General features: G+C 34.9%; 2 protein-coding genes across 5 annotated transcripts; one reads left to right on the top strand and one right to left on the bottom strand.

Moving 5' to 3' along the window:
- The first annotated feature begins 27 nt into the window (after positions 1-27).
- On the top strand, positions 28-12,148 carry LOC117119959 (peptidylprolyl isomerase domain and WD repeat-containing protein 1-like). Its single transcript, XM_033264946.1, has 16 exons — positions 28-169; positions 2,747-2,849; positions 3,041-3,141; positions 3,269-3,364; positions 4,144-4,231; positions 4,725-4,830; positions 5,282-5,425; positions 6,486-6,560; positions 6,760-6,934; positions 7,765-7,862; positions 8,759-8,958; positions 9,079-9,145; positions 9,828-9,910; positions 10,317-10,429; positions 10,913-11,064; positions 11,220-12,148. The coding sequence occupies exons 1-16, from the start codon at positions 37-39 to the stop codon at positions 11,361-11,363; spliced, it is 1,878 nt and encodes a 625-aa protein (XP_033120837.1). The 5' UTR covers positions 28-36; the 3' UTR covers positions 11,364-12,148.
- On the bottom strand, positions 12,137-24,721 carry LOC117119958 (spindle assembly abnormal protein 6 homolog). Of its 4 annotated transcripts, none has more exons than XM_033264943.1 (19): positions 24,619-24,721; positions 23,895-23,981; positions 23,335-23,395; positions 22,206-22,285; positions 21,254-21,358; positions 20,177-20,345; positions 19,784-19,861; positions 19,423-19,542; positions 18,927-19,043; positions 18,580-18,654; positions 17,723-17,917; positions 17,381-17,470; positions 16,671-16,724; positions 14,873-14,998; positions 14,368-14,449; positions 13,664-13,788; positions 13,349-13,450; positions 12,961-13,106; positions 12,137-12,605 (listed from the first exon to the last, which is right to left on the bottom strand). In XM_033264943.1, exons 2-19 carry the CDS (start codon positions 23,954-23,956, stop codon positions 12,365-12,367), a joined length of 2,028 nt encoding a protein of 675 aa, XP_033120834.1. In that variant the 5' UTR covers positions 23,957-23,981; positions 24,619-24,721; the 3' UTR covers positions 12,137-12,364. The 4 variants fall into 4 exon arrangements, with proteins under 4 accessions (XP_033120834.1, XP_033120832.1, XP_033120835.1 ...); XM_033264941.1 differs by having other exon boundaries at positions 24,602-24,719; XM_033264944.1 differs by having other exon boundaries at positions 24,562-24,693.
- Positions 24,722-24,735: the final 14 nt, after the last annotated feature.

Here is a 24,735-nt window from a genome sequence, read left to right as displayed (position 1 = left end):
GGTAGAGGGCGCCATATACGGATCGTTTTCAAAATCATGGCCGCACCATCACAACAGAGTGATGACGGTGATAGAAAACGTAAAGTTGTGGAGGATAAAGATGATTGTGACAATGATGAATGGATTGGGCCTTTACCAACCGAGGCTGTAAAAAAGAGAAAACGCAAAGGTTAGTGTTAGTCCAATTACTACAAGTTAATTCGCTCAGGCTTATTAGCCTAGCTAGGCTAGGCCCTCTAGGCTAGTCTAGGCTAGCCTAGCCTAGCAGCTAGACAGACCAGTCCTTCCTAGGCCTAGAGAGAGGTGTGATGATTGATAAAAAGGGCCGAGGTCTAGGTAGGGGTGTCTAGAAAACTCAGAGCTCATATAGTCTAGGCCTATCTCTGGTTTCCTAAAAAAACTCAGATCTTTAAATAGACAGACCATACCATGGATAGGGGGTGGGTAGGGTGCTTGTCAAATAATTGAGTGACGGTTACTCAATTTTATTTATATAGGCCTAGGCCTACTTTGTTTTCTTTAGTAGTGTACTGTATTCTGTTTGAAGTATTATTTTTGGACGCACCTTTAACATGTGAAGTGTGCCACTGTTTCAAAAGTGTGGTTTACGAACAAATTATATTTAACTAAAACATGAAGATATAAATGTAAATCATACCTCCAACCTGACTAAGAGGAGCTGAGAGATTTGTAATGTGTGACTATACCAGTTAAATAGGTGGGGGGGGGGAGGCCGCCAGGCAAAACGCGATTCAAACTCACGACCTTAGTTCTTTAGGACACACCATTAACCGACCGTGCCATGGGACGTGCACTATAAGTGGTAAATGGCAGTAATGTACGTCGGTCCTTGCCTGTACAGTTCACAATTTACAACACTAGATAGATATAAAAGTAATAGGCCTTTTTCACGAATCGGTAGACATCTTGAAGTGATGACAAACATTGCGAATCAGCGGTGCGTAACCAACATAAATAAGATAAGCTTTTGGGCTGATTTTCTGACATCATGTTGTTTAAAAAATCATAACTCCATAACGGGGCGTCGTATCCAAAAAATGTTTCCAGGAAAATGTTCTTAAAAGACCAGTCTTCACCACTATATGATTGAAAAAAAATTGAAAATTTTTTTTGACCTCTGAAATCAAGATTGCAATGCCAATGCATTACAGTGCAGTAACATAGGACTTTCGTGTTGTTACTGTTCCAAGTAGCGATAATATACATATTTCTCTTATTACAAAGTACAAGTTATGTTTTATAAAGAGGCATATTATAGTAAATCATGTTTTTAACACAGGAAACTCTCATATGGTAACTAAAACAATGCTAGTTCAGAGTATTACTAGTACTACAGCACTGTAATGTATACCTATTTTAATACACTACTGAGATAGGCTTTTATTTTTCAATCTTGATTTCAGAGGTCAAACAAATTTTTCAATTTTTTTTCAATCATATACTGGTGTAGAATAGTCTTTTAAGAACATTTTGCTGGAAGTTTTTTTGGGATACGACGCCCTGTTATAGAGTTATGATTTTTTAAATAACATGATGTCAAAAAAATCCGCCCAAAAGCTTATCTTATTTCTGTTGGTTACGCACCGCTGATTCGCAATGTTTGTCATCACTTCCAAGATGTCTACCGATTTGTGAAAAGGCGTAAATTATGTCTATTGATGTTTACAACTACCGAAGTTGATTACCGCAATTTAACTTTTCAAGGCCCAAAAGTTTTGAATTCGTTACAAGAAGATCAGAAGAATCTTTCAAATATGAATAGTTTCAAATATAAATTACATTCATACCTTGTTTCAGCTATAAATTGATTTTTATATTTTATATTGTCAATAATATATGTGGCAAAGACAAGCCAAACCAGTCACTCATCGCAAATCGTGTTTCAGAGAAAATGGCCAAAACATGCTGGAATGTCAAATTTTTAAAAATCTATTTTATAGCACTATCTAACCCTTACATATCTATACATCATTCTATCCTGTTATTTTCCCCATTTTTAATGTTAAAACAACACTTTTTAAGGATTTAATGATCGTTTCTGCATGAGAAATGCCTGAAATCATAAACTTTGAAGGCTGATTTCTCATATATTGTTCTTTAAACAGCTGTATGTTTAAACGCTTGTAACTTCATAAGGAATTGTCCGATTTGAATGATTTTTTTTACCATTTTATAGCTATTATTTTACTCTCTAACACTGTATTAATAACTCAAAATCGATTTTTGCGACAAGTGACTGGTTTGGTTTTTCTTTGCCACATATAGAAAAGAACAATATTCAATTTATAGTACCACATCATAAAACTATGCTTTTTGTTTCACATTTGTAATTAACTTTATTCTTTAGTTTGGGCCCCACATTTTAAGCTCTGCTTACAGCAGGGTTCCCTTTTCTCAGAAACAATTTTATATTCTTTTTTAACTTTGTTATTTTTAAGAAATTAAATTATTTGAATTAAATTGGATATAGACGTGGGTACAAGTTAGCCAGTGTTGAGCACGAGTTGACCTAAATTCGGGTATGCGTTACTACAGTTGGCATAGGTACGAGTTAGCCGACACCTGGGTTAATTGTAAGAGGTCGTAAATATAGGCAGACCTGGAAATTTCTAGAGGATAGGTTTAAAATTATGAGTAGAATAACATACTAAAAGTCATGGAAAATCCTATAAGGTACAGAGCCACATCAAAGCATAGGCCTAACATGTCCTTAAATTTTTGGCAGTTTTGGAATTTCAAGATGTTTACCTACAAAATCTTCCATCTGCTGAAGGTTACGAAAAGAGTTTCATGCACCGTGATGTCATTACTCATGTTGCAGTGTCAAAGTAAGTAACACAAATACTAGGCTACCACTTTCTTAATTCTAATTTTTAATAGATATAAAACATATTAAATAATAAAATTTACAATGTTAAGAATTTCGATCAAGTATTATATATTATTGTTCTCAACACAGACATAGATCTACTGTACATCTTCTTAATGTTTTGTTTCCTCAATTTAAAAATATTTACAGGACAAAGTTTATCATTACGGCCAGCTATGATGGACATGTTAAATTTTGGAAGAAGCAAGATGAAGGGATAGAATTTGTAAAACATTTTCGTGCACATCTTGGTAAATATTTTCATTTACGTATTAAAGAATATTTATTTTCATGTAATCAGGTTACATACAAATTAATTTCAATTGATATTAATGATTGATTATAATAATAAATATCATTAATGTTCTTGTATTGCAGGTACAATTGTTAGTATATGTATGAGTGGTGATGGAATGCTACTATGCACCATCTCTGAAGACAAGACATTAAAAGTGTTCGATGTCATCAACTTTGGTAAGCAAAATCTAAACATTCATAATTGTACAGCAATCAAAAAAAATCTAAAACAATTAACTTGAACTATAAATGCACAGCCTGGCCAACCAGAAAACGCCTTTTCTTGTATTAAGAACCGGAACATTTTATTCTTATAGTTGACAACAAAATACATGCCAAGTGTTGGTGTTGAATAGGAAATATTAACAAATAGGTAAATTAATATTAAAGAAATATGGGTATTGGTTTTTAGCATCTCATCATTAAAAATATTCCCAAGTGGTTCCCAAAAAAGTGAAGTTAGTACATTACATATAAAATGCTATACACATTTACTTTAATTGCACTAATTTGAATATTATCATACAGTTATTCTATCTACCTATGGTATATGGTAAACATATTCCTTAATGGTCCTAAATTCCACACCCTACTTCGAATCATCACTAAACTTTAAAAATTTCTTCATTGAAACATGACAAACTATTCTGGAAAGTTTCATTTTGATCCATTTTTTAAAGAGATATTTAGGTCTGGGACCTATGGCTTTCAAACTCGCAAAGTGTCATTCACATCAGTTGATTAGTTTTTAAATATCTGGTCTAGGACTTTTTTCTTTAATAGTCCCCATATCCACACCCTACTCCGGACCGTCACCAATATGTAATCATTTCTGATTTTGGTCATACCTAACACTTTCTGTAACGTCCATTTAGATCTGTGCAGCCTTACAATAATAAACATGGACAGAACACACTCATGGTAATATAAAATAACTTTTAACCTTTTATACTTAGATATGATCAACATGATAAGACTTCCCTATATTCCAAGTTGCTGCGAGTGGGTGTTTAAATCTGGTGATGCTATTGGAGCCTTAGCGATGTAAGTTTAGCATTTTTTATGTTACTCCCAATTGGACAAGCAGGGCCTTTTAAAGAACAGAACATGTAAAATACATCAAAATTTCCTTAAAACGTCCAAATCACTAAAACATTGCTTTTCCTTGTGCTCCACTGGCCTCTCTACTTGGAACCAATCCCAGGTTAGTGGGCCCTAAAAAATGTTGGCCAAGGCCTTAGGCCTCTTTCAGGATTGTAGCTGTAGAAAACTAAAAGGTTTGTAATAGATATTTTAATGGTGAGTAGGTGATAAGTTTATTGAACTCTAATTAATAAGAGTGGATTTTAAGGATGGAAAAGTGCGTTAATAAAGGTGGGTGGACGGCCATGAAATTAGCTTTAGACTGGGTGGAACACTTCAAGGCTGGGTGGCCTTTACCCACCTCCCCCACCATAACTACATCCCTGCTCTTTGTTACCCCACTGAGTAGATAGAGCTGTTGTAACACACTAATTTTACTATTTTTTTGTTTCAGATCTGAAAAGGACAATGGTGTAATCAATGTGTATGATGGTCGTGGTGATAATAAACCTCTACATACTTTAGACAGTCTCCATTCAGCACCAATTCTTTTTATCAAGGTTCAAACTGGGTTATAATACCTTGGTAGTGTAAAAAGGCAGGGGTGGATTTAAGGATGTGCGAGCCGGCCCCGTTTCCCCCCTCCCCTCCCTTTTTGAAAAGTAAACAAAAAAGAAGAAAAAGATATTACGATCGCCCAAAATGCCTCCGAGGTTATTTCCGGGCATCTAGAAAACAACACTAGGGTAGTGTTGTCTCTCGATCGACTCCCGCCTCACCTTTCCTTCCCCCCACCCTCCTCCCCTTTCGGACATCTCTGGATCCGCCCCTGAATAAAGCGGAGCTGTAGGGTAATATAAAGTAGAGCTGTAACTACAGGTCGAGCCCATACTAAGTCAAGTGGTGGTGACAAACTATCTATGTGGTGTACCACAAACATTAATATATTATTACTTCGCCATGCAAACCTTCAAACAATACCTTTAACAGTATTAATTATTATTATTTCAGTACAATCCTATTTATGAAGTTGCCGTTTCTGTTGACAAGCAAGGAATGGTTGAATATTGGACGGGGCCAAAGAAGGACTTCAGTTTTCCAAAGAATGTTGCGTTTGAGTTTAAAACCGACACAGACCTGTATGAGTTTCTTAAGGTACAGTGCATTACAATGAGATTCTTGTTTTTCAACAATATTTTCATGTAGAATTCCTTGGTGAATCATACATATTTTGTGAATGAAACATTAAAAAGCTATTGATACAGTATGATGTAAAATTATTTGACTTCTGTAGTGGGAACTGTAGAATTTCTTGGTGAGTCATGTACTGAGTATTGTGTGAATGAAACATTAAAAACCTATTAATACAGTATGATGTAAAAATTATTTGACTTTTATAATGGGAACTATGAATATTACAAAATAAAAAAAAAAATACGTATTAGAATGTAAATATATGTACGACAGTGTATCTATTGATAATTAATTCCTTTTGTATCTGAAATACAAAAAGATACAAAGAAATTTGAGGAGAAGACAAGAATATGAAATTATTTGGAAACATGAATTAAAAACATGTAGTACAGTACTTTCTCATTGAACTAGTAGTGAGAAGAGCACACGCACACACACACACCAGCTAACCAGGGGTGGATTTGTGGGGGAGGGGAGATGGTGCCAATCCCCCTAAGGAAAGTAAAAAAAATGGGGGAAAAGAGAAAAAAAAAGAAATCACTGATCACCCAAATCGTCTCAAGAGGTTGTTTCCACTCATTAAAAACCAAAAATTTTGACGGGGCTATAAGTAGTGTTGTCTCTCGATCACGCGCTCCCCCCCCCCCAAATCTGGATCCTACCCCTGCTAACGGTTAGCTAGGATCCAGAGTACTTTAATAACATACACTCTCACATACAAGAAGATGATGGTGAGATCATTGCCCAATAGGAAATGGGAAATTGGAAATTCGTACGTCTGATTGGTTAATGATAGAAATGAGGGCAACCTGCTAACCAATAGCGCTTAATTGCTAACCGTTAACATATCCACTTCCTGGTAACGGTTAGCGCTAACTGATTGGGTGTTCTCACACATGCTGACGGTTGGCGCTAACGGTTATCTCCCGATCCGGTTATTAAGGCCGTAGTGTGGATCTAACGTACTTCTTCACACTCTTTGGTTCAGCCTTAATAACATTTCTTTCATTTTTATATACAGAGCAAAACCATTCCTTTGAGTTTAAGCTTTTCACCAGATGGCAAACAATTTGCTACAATTTCAAGAGATAGAAAGGTTAGTCTATTAGTTTTTTTTCTATTAAACAAACGATTGTTGTAGTAAATAATAGTATTACCTTCTTATTTCAAATATTGTTTTTATTTGCCTATTATTAATACTATCATATTAAGTTAACAGTTTTTAATATTAACATGTGGAATATCTCAAATCTAATAAGGAAACAATGTATGTTTTTATAATATTTTTTTTTTAGATCCGGATATTTAAATTTTTAACAGGAAAAATGACGAGAGTAATTGATGAGTCGTTAAAAACGTTCACAGAACTCCAGCAAATGAAGCAACAGTTGCCAGATATGGAATTCGGCAGGCGGATGGCAGTTGAGAGGGACTTGCAGAAGTCTGATTTCTTCTCCAAAGCAAATATAAGTAAGCGTTTCTTTCTCTCTCATGAGTTATGGTTACTCAATCAGGATAGAGGGCGGATTTAGTGGGGGCCTAAGCCCACTCCAAACCCCCCCCCCACCTCTTTAAAAAAAAAAAAGAAATTACTGATAGCCCAAAACACTTCAGAGGTTATTTCTGGGAGGAAAAAGAAACATCAATGGTAATTTCCCCGTTCACCCGTAGGTTGAGGATAGCGAGGTACATATTAAGCCCATTCAAGAAAATTTGGTAATCTCGACAGAGGTTCAAGGTGCACATTAAAAAAAATGTGACATTTATGTAGCGCATATTGCAATAAAATGCCTCTATGCGCTTTTACAGTATTACCCCCGGCTGCTGAATTAAACACCTATGGAACACATCTTCAGCTCCCTGGGGGAGTATAATTTCCATAAGCAGCTAGAATCAGCGCTTGGTATTAGATCCTAACAGGCTGGAAAGAGGCAAACGTAAATAACTGGCATAGCGAGGACTTTGAACTTACGACCTCAAGGTTGAGCGTCCGAACCACAACGGTACCGTTGCGCTAACCGCTTCAAAGCTGCATGATAGCAGTGGCAACACCTGAGTTTCCCCAGGTGTCGAAAGTGGGGTCGTTCCACCTCAGCCCCACCATGGTTAGGGGCTTAAAATGAAAGAGAAATGAGTAGAGGAGTAATAATGCAAAGCCTTGTTGACAATAATGAATAACATAATAATTATGTTATTCATTGTTGGGAATAATGAATAACATAATTATTATGATTTTACTTATTATTTCAGTAGAGTCTTTTTATGGTTATATATAATAATTACTTTATTTTTCTTTTCAGTCTATGATGAAAGTGGTTACTTCATTTTGTATGCTACAATGCTTGGGATTAAAGTTATTAATTTGTACAATAATACATGTTCACGGTTTATAGGGAAGGTAAGTGCGGATGTATGCCCCTTGCTATTATCATTGCAAGTTGATGTATTCCAACATAGAAATTTGATCTAATGGCATAGGAAATAATGCTAAAACACATACTGTAGGCCACTCTTGGTTAATGCAAAGATGATATAATATTATTACAAAGTGTATTTTCTCAAAAAAATTTATCTATATATAAAGAGGGTCATCACATAACGTGCCATCAGTGTTGATAAATCTAGTGGCACTATCTTATGTTGGGCCTCCATATTATGCATCTATTTATATGGATATTTCTATATCGACCTGTCTATATAATTATCAATCCGTCTACATCTTTATGACTGGCTCTGACAAAACCAGCCATTTGTTAGAAAAATTCAAAATTGAGTATTTTGTATTTTGAGATTCTGTATGAAGTCTTCTATAAAACAGTGTTTATTTAATGGAAATTGGTTGAGTATTAGCAAATTTGTAAATATTTAATTAATTGTATATAAGTCATGTAGGTTTTGAGAAAACAGCTTCCAAAGATTCCAAAATCAATAATTTATTATTAAGATTTGTATTTTTAAAATAAGTTAAATATATTTTTCAGTTAGATTTAGTGATTAATATTTTGCAGAAATGTTCTTCAATATATCTTCTTTTATAATGCAAAAACTTGGAAATATTCAAAATTCTGATTCTCAAATGTTTTGGGTGCTTGTGGGAAATTAGAAATTGCGACAGACGGAGGGTTTTGCCAGAGCCAGTCACATTTATATGTACGTCCCCATGGTCTGTACTCCAATTGAATAGTCTCATTAGCCTTATATTTGAAAATAAACAATTGATAATACACAAAATTCCTGAAATTATTTTGCTTACATTGTATAAAAAATGCAACGTTTTTATTTTTATTTATTTAGACCGAGAATGTACGGTTCTTGCAGCTAGCTCTCTTCCAAGGGAACATTAAGGAAAACAAAGCTGCACTGACGCTGGAGATGAAAGCCTCCGACAACCCTGCCCTCCAAGGCATGGATGTTGACCCAACCCTCTTTTGCACCGGCTTCAAAAAGAATAGATTTTTCCTGTTTTCAAGAAGAGAACCAGACGACACTAAAAAGTAAGATCTCTTCCTGTATATTACAAACAAGGGGTTTCGCCTGACAGCATAACTATGTACAGTATAAAATCATTTACTATTATATGGTGTATTTAATTTTTTTTTTTTTTCAACTTACAGTGTTAATAATGACAGAGATGTCTTCAATGAAAAACCATCAAAGGAGGAACAAATTGCAGCGTCTCAAGTAAGTAAAATCATTTAAACCCCAGGACTCCACAACATCCTACCTATTTTTATGATAAATTGACTGAGGTTGTATTCTAGAAAAAAGAAATTTATTTAAAGGTGCTACCGTAAATGCTCGAATAAGCGCCGCTATTAAATAAGCGCCGCACCAAACATGATTGTTTTTTCCGCTAAGCACCACTCTCGAATGAGTGCCCAGTGCTTAATGGAGAGTATATTACCCTGTGTGTAATGAAACAATTTGAGAAACAGGGTTTTAAATACAGTGTACATAGTGTTTAAATGAATATATATCACAATGAAACACAAGTATTTTTTTATAAATATTTATTTACGATGACGTACCTATGATAGGGGATACATGAGATAGGTAACATGGGAACAGACATGAAAAGCGCTATGCCAATATTTGTTTCTTCTGCGTTTATTCAAGCATTTACGGTATGCAAAAATATTAGAGATTAACGCTAACTTAAAATTACACAAAATTCATAATTTCTTTAGTTTATTATCCCAATACAATCAGTACAGTATGTATGTCATTTTTTAATGTTTTTTACACCAAGAGATTTTAAGATATCTGATTTATATGCTCCATTCTACCTTATTATTTCCTTATGATATCAGTAACATCTTTATATACTTAGCTTGGTTCATTAATATCATTTTTTTATTTTTAGTCGGACATGTCTCTGAAGCTCTCCAACCTTGCTGTGATGCACACTACGATGGGGGATGTCGCAGTAAACTTGTTCTCGAAGGAGTAAGTAGAATATTAGCAACTGAGGGCGCTATTTACCAAATCTACTGTAATACTGTAGCAATTGATTTTATGTATTATTTCCCACCAGGATTTGATCCCAAGATCAAATTTCAATTACCATGTGGTATTCTATCTGATCTATGAGGCCTTGTAATATACTCCACTGTATTTTTCAATTAGAAAATCGTACTCTCAATGATTACGTAATATAGAATAAAATAATTGTTAATGTCGTCATATAATTTTATAGGCATTAATATAGATCTTCTTACTTAGGATATTGCGCTGTAGAGGGACAATACTAAAAGGGACAATAGAAATATTATACTTAGATGGAAGTAGTAAAGAAATACAGGAATAGAGTTATACAAGGTGATTGATGTCTTTGTCTTGATCCTTTTCCAAGGTGTCCAAAGACAGTGGAGAATTTCTGCGTTCATGCTAAAAATGGTTATTACAATGGACATTTGTTTCATCGGATCATTAAAGGTTTTATGGTACAAACTGGAGATCCATTAGGTAAGTAACTTTCTTAAGTAACACTTTCTGTTCGTGGTTGGGGTTTAACATTTCCCAACAAAAAAAGTTTGAATTTACAGTTATGCAGCCTTACCTCTGTACTATTTTGTGTTTATACAGTACCCCTAAAATCTAGAGAGTGAACTTCCACTCTGTTTACTAGCTGTAGTGTTATAATTCTGTTGATTCCTTTATATTAGCAATTTAAGGAGAATACAGTGTACCAAATGGCTAGCAGTTATTGTTATTGAAATCGAAAGAATCTTGGTTAAGAAAGTATAATACATAAACCAAGTATTTAAATGCATGCTAGTTCAATATTTCAGCATTAATTTCCTGATGATGACATGATAAACGTATTTATTACAGTACTTTCTTATTGTTATTGAGGTGTTTAGAATGTTCTTCAAAAAATGCAAACAATTACTTTAGTATTTCTTGGGTTTGAGAACCTACAACATACTTATCATTTTTTATCTATAGGAAATGGAACTGGTGGAGAGTCGATCTGGGGAGGTGAATTTGAGGACGAGTTCCACCCCCGGCTGAAGCATGATAGACCATACACCCTCAGCATGGCAAATGCAGGCCCTAATACCAACGGGTCGCAGTTTTTCATCACTGTAGCGCCTTGTGTATGTAGTATAATTTACATTATAAATTTAAGCCGCCATTATTCATCTACCTATTAAAAAAGTTAACGTACTGATGGTTTCATTTCTAATTGGCTGCTTACAATGATCTTGTATAAATTATATTTATTATTTTTACTACCTCCATCTTTCTGCAGACTTGGTTAGACAATAAGCATACAGTGTTTGGGCGTGTTACCAAAGGAATGGATGTAGTTCAAAAAATGTCAGAGGTGAAGACAAACTCCAAGACAGAGAAACCAGTAGAGGACATAAGGATCATCAACATAGCTATCAAATGAATCATCCTGAAATATCTGAAGTGAAAATCTCCAAGACAGATGGAAGACAAAGGGACATTAAAATAGCCGTCATATGGTGCAACATCATTGTATAAATAAATTCAACCAGAGGATTATTATTATTATAGCTGTATCATAGCTATAAAATACTTATACTGTTTTCTTGCTCGGCTGTCCCGAGGCAAAGCAACGTAACTGGTAAGATAAGATAAACTGTATCATCATGACCACAAAAATTGTTTTGAGCTGATGGAGTTTGGCAAGGCAAAATCAACTGGTTATTGGTGTTTCATATCAATAACTTTGCAATAAACAAATGGGTGTAATTAAAATTTTACATATAATCACAATGTTTATAGATAAACAATCCTGCAAAATTTCAAAAGGGTACAACAATTTATTGCCAAGTTGCAAACTTGCCACAGAACAGCCATGCTTTCAACTATTCAAACAAGAAGTGAGCCTAATAATAAATGTAATTTGTGGTTCCAGGATACTAAATTAAAAATTTACCTAGGGCCTTTGAAACAATGTACAGTACATTAGTTGACATTGCATTACAGGCAGCCTATCGGCAGAATTACTAATACTTGTCAAATTTATTGCAATAAATACAGGTCTCCCTTTTAATAAATAAAAACTGGGCTTTTCCTGGTCTTTATTTAGAGATATGTACCTGTGATTTACTAATATTTGGGTGTCATATGGCATAAAAAGTACTTCATACAACTGTACATGCAAAATAGTTCTGTAAACATCTTTGTAATAAACACAATTTTTTATAAGTATTTGATTTTTATTTATTTCTCTTCAAAATGGATGATACAGTAATACAAACATTATACGATCTACTTAGGGCTGAAAGTACACTTCCCACTATATAATTACAAAAGTGATACAATATACAATATTATTGATTTTTTTTCCCTAAAGTATTTTATATAAATCTCTATTTACAATCTATATTTCTGTGGCATACGGAAAATATTACATTGTCCATTCTATACGGAGGCCTGAGGACGACGACCTGGGAAGTAAGCACTCATCAGAGGTGGTGTGGTCCTTGGGTTCACTGCTTGCATTTGGGCTTTTGCCGGAGCCTGGCTTAGTCTAGCTGGTGGTTGAGGTAATGTCGGAGGTGTTTGACTGGCTGGTGTGGAGTGATGAGCTGGAGCTCTGACAGAGAGTATGTCGCCACGGCCAGTGCTTGGTTGAAGGAACTTGGCATCTAATACTGGTTCACTGTAGCAGAGATAAAGTAAATGGGTTAGGGATCGACAGAATGGCACTGAAGCATTTTATGTACTTATACAAAACGAACTATACATAGATCATGGACCTAGGTAAGATTTTTATACTGAATAAAAAAACCATAAAGCTTGGTTTCCTTAAAATCGCTACACTATTGCTACAGTGCTTTCAGTGCAATCGTATTACGTAGCAGTTCCTCAATTCGACCAACCAATCAGCATTACTGAAACTTGTTGTCTATAGCGATTGTATGGAAACCGTGCATCATTGAATGCAACATTACACTTAGTATTTTATTATTTTGATGATGGTCAACAATTTTTATGATCATACATGTAATACATACCTTTTCCCTTGCCTATTTGCGTACAACGTCGGTGCTGATGACACAGGAGTAGTGGCAAGTTCTTCAGGAATAGCAGGTATGCCAGGTGACAACTTATGGTGACCCATCAAGTTCGGTTTTCTTGACACTTGTGGATTATACTGAATCTGAAATTTAAAATAATGCAATATACATTATAAATTAAATTTAGTGTCAAAAACAAGCATAATGCTAACAGAAGTAAGCATTAAAACATGCAGTGGCCCTTAGTGGCAAATTTCAAAATCTGAAATGTTTATTGGACTTCCCAAGATATCCCTACCGAGGTATCAACATTTTCACACAAGTCAATTAACACCTTGTTAAAAGTCTGTATAGTACATTAGTACACAGGCAGTAAGAATTTTACCTGTTGCTGAACAGAATTGGGCCTTGATGGATAGCTATGATGGGAAAACCTGGATTCTGTCAGATTTCCTGGGATGCTGCTAATAACAGAAGTACTCAATGGCTGCAAAAAAAAGATATAAAAAAAAAACCCCAGTTATAAACTGTGACACAAAAAATCATTTGATATTGAAAGCAGGGGTTTTTTTTTACTTGCAGTTACATTCAGGTATGAAAGTCTATAGCTCCATCACAACTCATTCAGCTATCACCTGTTCAGGATGATTACATTTTCAGCAGGCACAGAAGGATGATTGCTAGTCAATTAGAATATTACCTGAGTTGGATTAAATGTTGGCTTGAAATTTTGGCCAGCACTTGCAGTTGAGGGCTGCTCATAGGGGCCTGGTGGCCTTCTTGAGAGCTGTACCTCATTCACTTGTTTGTTCAACCAGTTGATGACTGGAAAATAACAAAAAAGTTTATGAAGTAGTGACAACAAAATACAGTTCATCTCCCAATTTGAAAGCCCTGTAAATCGAGACCACTTTTATAAAATATCAACTAAAAATCTTCAATCTTTTAACACTGAGCCCATTCAAGACCACTCTAATTTGAGACCATTTATATAAAGTACAGTACCAACTTAATAATCTTCAATCTTTTAACAGAAAGCTAACCCTCTAATTAGAGATGAAACCCTAAGACTAACCCACATTTTCAGGTTCCAAATTTGGTCTTGAATTTGAGGGAAAAGTATAAATAGTTAAGAAAAGAATATTTGACACTTTCACATATTTGTTTGTCAGACTTCAGAACATGGCTAATCAAACTTGGATTAAATTGTGTGTACAACTACTAGTAGTAGTTCCTCTTGAATTGGAGGGAAAATTGTAAAGAGTTAATGAAGGATATTTGACACTTTTACATTTTTGTTTGTCAGACTTAACAGACCATGTCTAATCAGACTTTATTAAATAGTGTGCTTTTACATGACTGTTGGAAGTTGTTCACTGTTATGATAAATATGCAACGGCTTACCATTCTCATTTGTCTTCAGTAGCTCACGACTTTCCTCCAATTTTTTCTTTGCACTTTCATATGATTCACTTATGGTCTTGTTCTATAAACAATGAAAAATAGAAAATCTAAATCTAATCAAAATGTTAAATGGTAATCTAGGTAATTAAGTTATAATATTTTGGGTTGCTTTGAATTTGGATAGCTTGGCATAGAGTATTTTGCAATTTGGATTGCTTAAATACTCAAAAACGCCTGGTTCAGATTGCTTGACATGTGGTATGTTCAGCCTAGGTTTAATTGGCCCACTATTAGTCGTCATACGTTCGCTAGGTTTGCTCAGCCAAGAATCTACAGCCTAGGAATGTTTCTACTTTGCTCAGCTGAAGTTTAGCTGGCCTACGTTTGCTCAGCATAGTATTACATGACTGGGCTATGATTTCTTAGCCCAAGTTTTTTAGACCAATAAAATACATCTGGCACACATTGGAACAATCAATAAGTTAAAAACAAAACAGTATCTTACTTCACTTTCCAATTGTTTCAACTTAAAGTGAACTTCTTTTAATTCTTCTTGGCATTTTGCCAGTTCTTGGGATTTTTCTTGGAGCACTTTCTCTTGATTTGTTGTTACAGTATTTTTCAACTTAACCTGTAATCAGTTTAGAATATGCTCTTTTCAACAGTCAACTAATGAAATGCTTGTATGTAATGTTGCATTGCAACTTTGATGTACTCATAAAAGTAAAGATACTCTTCTAACTTTGACAGAAGAGATACAAAAGCAAAAATTATTATTGGATTTGAGAACAGAGAATTATGAAACCTGGATGCTATGCTCCAGGGCTGACTCAATGTGTTTCTAAGCACCTCTAAGCAACTCGCTTTACCTACAGTATGTAATCTTATTTCCAAGGAACAACAATAAATGCATTGTCAAGAATAAACAAAATGTAACAAGATGTCACAAGCTAAAAAAAGTCTACTCTCACAAGATATTAATACTGAGAATAATTGTTTTCACATGTACATGCTCAATCTATGTATCCATGTAAGATTAGGATTCTTTTAGACCTGTGAGTAATACATTAAAATCAACAATCTGACCTTTAAAAGCTACAGTACCTAATTATGCCTATGATCTGGTTTAAAAGATTCACAGTTAAATTGTGAAGTACATCTAGAGGCATGGCCTGGTATATTAATTGTTTAGTATAGCTATATCCTTTTCTCACCTTCTGGGCTTTAAAATGGCTCTAGGCTACACCAATGGGGCCCATGCCTGAAGTATTGGCCTATCTTACAGGTATATTGCTACCATGAGACTTCATTAATATTTGTAGAGCAAATTAAGAAATACCTACATCTTCATAAATCTCTTCTCAAAATTCTGACTAGACCTGGTTTCTTCTTATGCACTATACTACTCTATCTATGTGAAAATAGTGTTGATCAAGCCATCATATTCTTGATAACTGTCTTGCATTGCATTACAATTATTTAATTTTTTGATTTCGGAGTGCAAATTATGAACAAAAAACATTGGCTAAAGAAACCTTAATCGTTCGCAATATCTCGTAACATCTTTCAACCATTACCCGCAGTTAGAGGTTGGTAGAAACTTTACCAAGGTTGGTGTAAGAAAACACTTTCACATGCAGCGATCCTTGTTACATCTTGTTACACGTTGTTGCAATTGAAATTTGAATTGAATTGACATTTGACGAAGGTGACCTTTCCAACCAAGACTAGAAGGTTAGCTGATGTTCAGGGGGCCCTCTATCTAGTAACTTATTGCTATTGTCTAAAATGATACTGAAATAGCAAAACACAAATAACATGGTTTAAACAAAATTGTTAGTGTCGGCTGGCATCCGCTTGAGAGAGTCCCTAAAATGCACAAGTATCATATAAATGCTTTGAAGTGGAGGCATCCAAGATTCCCTAATGAAGAGACCAAGGTCCCTGTCAGGGGGGCTACACCTACCTCACAATCACTATAGTTTTGAATAAATAAACAATGGTTGGAGCTGATGTCACAATGGTTGGAGCAAATTCAAAATGCTTGGGAATGCCACTCTCAGGCTGTAAAAAAGGCTTTTTTAGGTAGTGTTTCCCCAACAAAATTATTGGCTCCTTCCTCGGTGTGGGTAGCAGAACCCCCGCTGGTGCAACCACTGGTGCCTTGCTGAACAAAATAGTGAAAGTGTGGAATACAAAACATGCAACTACTATGATATAGCTGCTCTCACAACAAGATATAAAAAAAGGACATATAATTTGGCCAAATAATTTTCAAATCAAATACATAGTTTTTCACTTACCTTTGCCATGCACGTTTTAAGTTCACCTTGTAACTTTCTTATTATATCATTCCCCTGGCAAAATATATATAAATAAAACGTTTATGTCAGCAAAAAAACAGCTACAAAATACATGCAACATCAAGAATCTGAAGAAATATGATTCAGCCCACATACACTGGCAACTAAGAGTTTCACCTGTCATAAATTCCTACATGACGTATTTCCGAGCGGTATAGAAATGACTAGGAATCCCTCTTTGGCATATAAAATATAAACCAGAGCTCACAAAGTTGTAACACAACTCAAATATAAACATTTATTCTGTATAAACTCCAACAAGAATCCGGTATGAAAATAACACAACATTCACATAAACATGTGTTTCAAAAAGAGTTCCCGAAAGATAAAACTATCAGCTTATAATAACCTAGCTGTACAACTCCAGAGCATTCAAGAGCATTCCATATTGCCTAAGTTTCCCATTGGTTACCTTACATCATGATTAACCAATTAGGCTTATTTGCCTCTAAGTACCCAAGATTCCAGAAGCTTCCAAATATTACTCTTGGATTCTACATGGTGTCATGTGTTCCTAAAATTACCAATGTTGTTTACACTGTTTTTTTGATCAACTAAATGTTATTCTAGAATGTTCTATGTATTAAATATGTTAAAGTAAGACAAGGAATGGTAATTTATTACACACCGACTAACCTATTCCTCCTCACCTTGTGTACTTGTTGGGATGTACTCTTCAACGTTGATTCCAATTTGTTGATTCTGTTCTTTGACTGGTTGCAGCTTTCCTCCAGCTTCGCCTGTTATAGTAAGCAAATATCAATATAAAAAAATAAACTAATATAAAATGTGGGATAAATAAAGATTATTGATTGAAGTTCTGCAACTATTTGTCAAGTTAAAGTTTACTTTTAAGAGTTTGCTGACTATACCAAAACATGTTTTCAAATTTCAGTGTGTGGGTGCAGATCGTAGTGATCATAATTGGATATATGTAAAGAGAAAAGAGATAATACAACAAAACAATATTTAAGACAAAACTAAAGTCAAACCTTGTGTTCGTTTGCAGCCTCCAGTAGCGTGTTGTTCTTTTCGACAAGGACATCCTTGTCCCTAACCTCCTGTTCAAGTACAGCAATTTTAGTTCGCAGCTGGCTGATAACTTTCTCTCGCTCGTGACAGCCTGAGTCAAGACTGCTGTTGTCTTTACGCAATGCTTGCAACTCTTGACGTGCACGATGGTAATCCTGAAGAATAAGTATATAATTGGATGGTTTTATTCAGTGTAAGATAACTTATGAAAGTCTGAAGAAGATCTTATTTCCAGAGAGGTTTTTTTTGGTGGTGATTGGGCAGTACACCATAAGACAATCCCCTACTCTTTTCCAAAGAGTGTACTGCGTTCTATAACATGCACATGGACCATAATACACACAAGACTAACGGCTTAAACGTTTCATCCGAAAGACGGTGCGCTACCATAACTTGCCTTTAGCTCTCCAGATGAAATACAAGGAGTGCAGCAATGGGAACTGAACCGGGGACCAAGAGATCTCCACGGTTCAGCGCACTCACGGTAGCTACCACCAGTTTAGCCGACCGAGCTCAGCTGCTCTCTTGGCTAAACCATTGAGATCACTGAGTCCCTTGTTCAAATCCATTGCTGCTTTCCTTCAATCAATCAATCAATCAATTCAACATTTATTTATTTCCTTTTTTAACAGAGAAAAATAATACAATGGTTTTTAAATAAATTGAAAAATTCTTGTGTATATTCAGAGGCTTAATAGCACCACAATCTGTCACAGATGTTTCAGCCATATAATTATGTGTGCATCAAAGCCCATGTGTAGGTTAAAGCACTGTGTACACTTATAAAAGAAGATATGACGATAAAAGTAATATTTACCTCTTCTATTCCACTAAGCTTGGCTTTCAGTTCACGAATGTTAGATTCTGACCGATATTTACGATCTACAAGCTCCTAGGATGGAAAAATAAAAATCATCAAAATAACAATGCATTCCATTCTTATATGATAAATCCTGATTCATTATAGCACCATTAATTAAAATTGACATTTGCTTGGTAAATTTCAACATATGTGTTGAAAAATTATATACAAATTTATTTCTAAAAATGAACTAATAAAGTTTGAACTGCAGTCTTTGTTGCATACAACATGAACCTTGTCATACTCATTGGTGAAACCTTTAGTTTTGTAGCAATGTGTTTATAAGCTTATGAATGATTAACCTTATTACTGCTGTCCTGCTGAGCCAGCTTCTCTTCAAGTTGTTGTAACTTCTGTTGGTAACTGAGTTCCGTTTCATGTTTTTCTCTTTCAACTCGAGCTTGGAATTCTGTCAACGACTATTTTCAAAGATCATAAATCATCATTATTATTCATTTGATCAAATACAACAACAGAGAATCAGCATAGAAAGGCTATCCACCCAGTCTGCCCAAGAATTTCCCCTTTTTAAAAGCTATTTAATGAGTATGAAATACTGTATTTTTTGTAATTTTCTCGCCAAAAGGAATAAAATAAAAAATAAAATAAACATATGCATTTCATTAATATTTTGTCTTCTTTAAATTTAGCAAAAATAATGTTCAATTACATTCAAGAGTTACATTTTTTCTTTGTGACTAATTAATTAGTTAATTATGTGACAATATACAGGAAACTATATAAATATAACAATAAAGTAATGTTTTTATTTTATTTAAAACACTGTTTTCATCTAACCTCTACTGCTTTTTTTCTTTCCGCCAATAGCTCATTTGAATGTTGAGCAGTAAGGTTGCTGATGCGCGAAGACCATTCTAGTTTTAAACTGTCCAGTTCCGAAGAACGTGCTGATAATGCCTACAAATACATATAAAAAAAAAAACCAGAAGAAATTCTTAATTATGCGCTTTATAACCTCAAGGAAGAGACACATTATAAATGCCTAATCCCAGTACCAGTAGGATTTAACTAAGTGAAACATCGCACCCAAAATGGTAACTAAGCTGTTAACTGCCATGCCACATTGTATGTCAGCGTACATTAACTGAGCTTCCAAATTATACATTTCAATTAACATCTATCCAATTTGAAATCTAACCTCTTGTGTTTGACGAAGGCGCTGAGATAAATCAGCTTCGGTTGACTGCAGTCTGGATTCAAGACTACTCTTCTCATCCTATAAAAAAAAAAGCAAAAAAACAGTTACTACAGTATTCTACAACCTCTTGAATAAACAAAATGTAAGAAAAACAATTTTCCATTACATTTTATAAGACAAAAACCAGTGATTTTGTTATGACATCATCAATCCTAGAAAATTTGAATGTGGACATAGCATTAAGTTGCAAAGAACTGTTGTATGCCCATATATAGTCATGATGTGCCTATATATGGTCATGATGTGATGTCATCATGACCATATTTAGGCATATCACATGTTTTCGTCAAATAAAATTTGATAGTCTGGACAGGACCTAACAGAAAAACTTGCCTTGAGATTTTTCAGACAATCTGCCAGGTACTTCTTTACATCAGCATCCATCCCTGGAAGGAGCTTCAGTGACAAGTGTGTCAGGTGTTTGAATGCATTAGTCTGCACCACACTCAAGGTAGCCATGCTGGTGCCAGTTGAGCTCTGATTCTCAAGCCGGAGCAAAAACCTACACGAAAAAAAACCCAAAAAAAATACCAAATTGGTAAAGATTTAATCAGGAGCGGATACAGTAGGGGGCACGTTCCCCCATTTGCCACTAAATTTTAAAATTTCAATACATATACAGTTGAACTTGCCTAAGTCAAATCCAAAATGCCATAGAAAAATTGTTCGACTTAGATAAAATTTGACTTAAAGATTGTTAATTAATGGAAAACCGGGAGGAAAACACAACAATTTGGCATGTAAAATAAGATTGACTTAGAAACTATTCGAGTTATGCAAATTCAACTTAGGCAAGTTTAACTGTATTGACATTAGCCCTACTCAAAATTTTAAAAAACCATCAATAGTTCAGCGTATGCCAGCGTTTTAGAGAAATTTTTATACATCGGCATACACTGACTTAATCGTCAAGATGTGACAGGGCCATTAAACATCAGGCTACAGCTCCATTAAACTAACATTGCATGGTTTGAACCCCTGATCCTGGGACCAAAAGGTAACATCTTAACCACTAAGCTACATTTCGTTATTTTCAAGAATGGAACTAAAAGACGTGAAGAATGCAGCTTAGCTCAGTTGGCTAAACTGGTGGTAGCCACTGCTTGCACGCTGAAACGTTGAGATCTGTTGGTCCCCGGTTCTATTCCCATCGTTGCTCTCCTTGTCCTTCCAGCTGGAGGGCTGAAATACAAGTTACAATGGCGCACTGTCTTTCGGATGAGTGCTCGTTAAAGAACGCAGTAGACTATTCAGAAAAGAGTAAGGGATTGTCTCCCGCTGTACTGCCCTATCACCACCAGAAGGACCAAACTGGAAATAAGTCTTGTTCAGTCTTTCGTGGGTTATCCTTGGTGTTTACACTGAATACATCCATCCATCCGAGAATGTTAACCATTTTCCTCTACTTACTGTGGAGCCTCCTTGTCCTGTTCTTGTAGACACAGCTCTAGTAGGTCGATGAACTTTTGTGGGAAAGCAGCAAAATCAACAAGCAATCCCTGTTGGTTTTTTAAACTGACAGGAAGACAGAAAGAACAAATGTTACAACATAGATTTAAAATTTATTATTAATAATTGTGATAAATAATAATACTAATAATAATAATTATAATAATAATAATAATAATGGTAGACTTAGCGCATATTGTTTAGCCCTATATGTGCTTCACATTATCATTACACCAAAATTTGTTAAAAAGATGATTCTGACCAAGATTTTGACAACTAAACAGACATATTTCAGGCCAACTCGATCGGGCCCAGTGTGTGAGATGCGAAGTACAAAAACTCATCTCATTAGAGGGGCGCACTTTATTGACTTAAAATATACACAAAAGTGAAAGCATTCTAGTGGATGCAATCTACAACCTTCGAATAGTAACATAGTAACGAAGAAGTCGTCGAGAAAATGGTATTCTCCTATGAGAAATAGTCCATATGTCTCGACGACTTCCATATGTTTTTTTTATCTTTTTACGTAAAACTAAAATGTATTCCAATATTTTTCCATGGTTTATAATAATTTAGAGTAATGCATATGCATTTTTTCTAAAAAAAAAATCTTTTTTTAGTGAAATTATGCTGGGAATGGGGCTTTAAAAGACAATGCTAGTGGATCTTTGCTAGCAATTATACAGATAGACTAAAAAGCAAGATGAATTGTTGGTAATAAAAATAAACAGGCATGCTTCATTCACTGTTCATCGCATTGTTCTAAAAATAATTTGATGGATAAAATAATAAAATTTGATTATAAAAAAATAGCAACATAAATTCCAAGAAATTTATCTTTCTTTCACTTGAATTTAGGATTAATGCTTTATACTATAATAATTAGTTGCTTGATGATATAGATTCTTACCTTTGGAAATCTTCCTCTCCAAGGCTCAAGTTGAAAAGAAAGAATGGATCACTGTCATCAGTCAACCTTACCTTCAGGTCCTATTGACACGAAAAAAAAAATTCACTTTAACAATAGAAGTACAGTAATCTTACAGCTATAGCTGATAAGCTGACCAGCAACCCTGCGTACACTTCTTGTCCTGTAAGTCCAATATTATTTAGTTTATCATAAACGTAGATTTGCAGCTCAATTTTTAAAAATATATTACATGAAAAACATAAGCCTATTATATTGGAGTAGTGACAAACTTTGGAGTTTTAAGTATTAAATTATGAAAATGTTGGGAACATATTTCTACTTCTATAATGTCAATTTGTGAGATTTTGAGTTGTATTTACAGATTCCAATCAACTTTCCCCCTAGCAAACTCGCCCCTAGCTTACTCGCCCCTTGCAATCTCGCCCCCATTATAATGAATATAAATTTATTCCAATGATATAAATGAATTTTTATGATGTATTGTTTATTTTCATGCTAGTCATTTTATACTGTACTTTAACGACAGAACCAATAAAAACAAACATTTATCAACATCAATGTTTCCACACGGCAAAACTACCATACCTGTGGTACCGTAAGTCACTTGTTAGGGGCAAGTTTAATAGGGGGAGAGTTTGTAAGGGGCGACTGTGTAAAGTTAGAGGAGTTTGTTGGGGGCAAGTTTATAAGGGGCGAATTTGTTAAGGTTAAAGTTTGAAGGGGCAAGTTTGTTAAGGGGCGTGTTTGTAGGGGGTAAGTTTGTTAAGGGGGAAAAATTGCAAGGGTAAGTTTGCTATTAGGAGCGAGTTGACTGGTTCCCGTATTTACATGTGAAAAGACTTTCTGCTTTCTACTTTACATAATAAAGTACGGTAATATCGATGATTGGCAATTGTTTTACCCCTGTGTTTGTAGGGGGTAAGTTTGTTAAGGGGGAAAAATTGCAAGGGTAAGTTTGCTATTAGGAGCGAGTTGACTGGTTCCCGTATTTACATGTGAAAAGACTTTCTGCTTTCTACTTTACATAATAAAGTACGGTAATATCGATGATTGGCAATTGTTTTACCCCTGTGCCAATATTATAATTAATATTGATAAAAATACTCACTTTTTTGTGTAGAGGAGAAGTAACAGTGCAAAGTTCAATAGTTATTTTTATATGGTGCCTTCTATGAATACAAAAAAAAACAAAAAGAGATTAACATTACTGTATGGGAATAGGTAGTTTTAAGTTTAGAAAAGCTCAGGGTGATCAGATTTGAAAAAAAATATCACTCTTGTTTGGGCAAAACTGTTTTTACACCTTGTTTAGCAAATATTAATAATGAAAATCTTGAATAAAGATAAAATTTTGTTTTTGGCCAATTAGAGCACCCGTCGCCATGAAAAACGGAAATTTCAGAGAGAAATAAAAGTTTTTTAAAATTTTTTTATCACACCCACCGCTACCTTGAAATTTCTGAAAATAAGATACTTTAACATTTTATAGTCGTAGGTGCGCTAAGAGGACAAACTTCAAATTATAAAGTTAATCAGACAACAACCTATTGGCAGGGGCAGGATCATGAAACCAACTGTAATTTTATTTCGTCCAATTTAGTGAGAGCACTATGGTTTTTCTTTCTGAACTACATTTTTAATATTAAAATTTGAACTTGTGTAACAAACCTGTTTTCTCTATCTGCAGACTTCATTTGCAAAAGTAACACTTTACTAAAAAGTTGCTCCATATTGACTCTTTGAGCTAAGATGCAACTGGGGATAAAGTAAAAAAAAATAATAATAATTTTTTTTTGCTAACCCTGCCCCCATTTTACCGATGTTCACAAGTAAATCAATAGTTGGGACACAAATATAAAAAGTCATAAGAAAGGAATCAAATTTATATTCAAAAAATATGTTTTTAGTTGTACCAGTAGGCTGAACATATTTGCAAGAAATCCTGAGAGCTGAGCTTTTCAAGTATAAAAAGATGGAAAAACGACCGTTTGAAATAAAAATAGCCTAGGCCCCTAGCTAGGCCTAGGCCTATAGCAGGCCTGGACTATAGTAGTATAGGCTAGGCTATGTTGATTGAAAAAAAAAATCAGAATCTCTCCAAAAGTGATGAGGGAGGGGGTGATAACTAATAAATGTTTTTATGGGCCCTAAACAGGGCCTAGCTCGACAGGCTGAGATGGGCCTAGCCTAGATAGTTAGGGCGCTCCGCTAGTTAGTTAGGCCTAGCGGGCTAGCTAGGCTAGGGCCTTAGGCTAGGCCTAGGCCTACGCTTACGAAAATTATCACTAACAATATTAGGCTTAGGCTAGAGCGAAAGCAGGACGTTTTCTACAACCTATTTTCAACAATAAATTAATATTCAACATTCAACCAACGTAATACTATCATGAACCTCTCTTTAAACACTTCTTAAACATAAATTGTATTTTGGTCGGCCAATTCGTACTTCCCGCCGACTTTTTGAAGTCATGAACTGTTATGCAAGGGCGCCCCCGCTCACCAAATAATT

The sequence above is a fragment of the Anneissia japonica genome, unplaced genomic scaffold (genome assembly GCF_011630105.1).
Source record: "Anneissia japonica isolate Jap-2015-1 unplaced genomic scaffold, ASM1163010v1 scaffold287920_len488460_cov166, whole genome shotgun sequence".
Lineage (NCBI taxonomy): Eukaryota > Metazoa > Echinodermata > Crinoidea > Comatulida > Comatulidae > Anneissia > Anneissia japonica.
Note: the sequence above shows the minus strand (reverse complement) of the source record. Positions and strands in the feature narration are given on the sequence as shown.

Bases quoted from the DNA above. Each gene is read 5' to 3' on its own strand.
- LOC117119959 (XM_033264946.1), top strand. From the start codon at position 37: ATGGCCGCACCATCACAACAGAGTGATGACGGTGATAGAAAACGTAAA. The intron at 2,850-3,040 runs GTAAGTAACACA...AAATATTTACAG, and splicing joins ACTCATGTTGCAGTGTCAAA to GACAAAGTTTATCATTACGG. The intron at 3,365-4,143 runs GTAAGCAAAATC...TTTTATACTTAG, and splicing joins GTTCGATGTCATCAACTTTG to ATATGATCAACATGATAAGA.
- LOC117119958 (XM_033264943.1), bottom strand. From the start codon at position 23,956: ATGGAGCAACTTTTTAGTAAAGTGTTACTTTTGCAAATGAAGTCTGCA. The intron at 20,346-21,253 runs GTAAGTAGAGGA...TTTTTCGTGTAG, and splicing joins CAGGACAAGGAGGCTCCACA to GTTTTTGCTCCGGCTTGAGA. The intron at 12,606-12,960 runs GTATGTATTACA...TCTCTGCTACAG, and splicing joins GCAAATAGGCAAGGGAAAAG to TGAACCAGTATTAGATGCCA.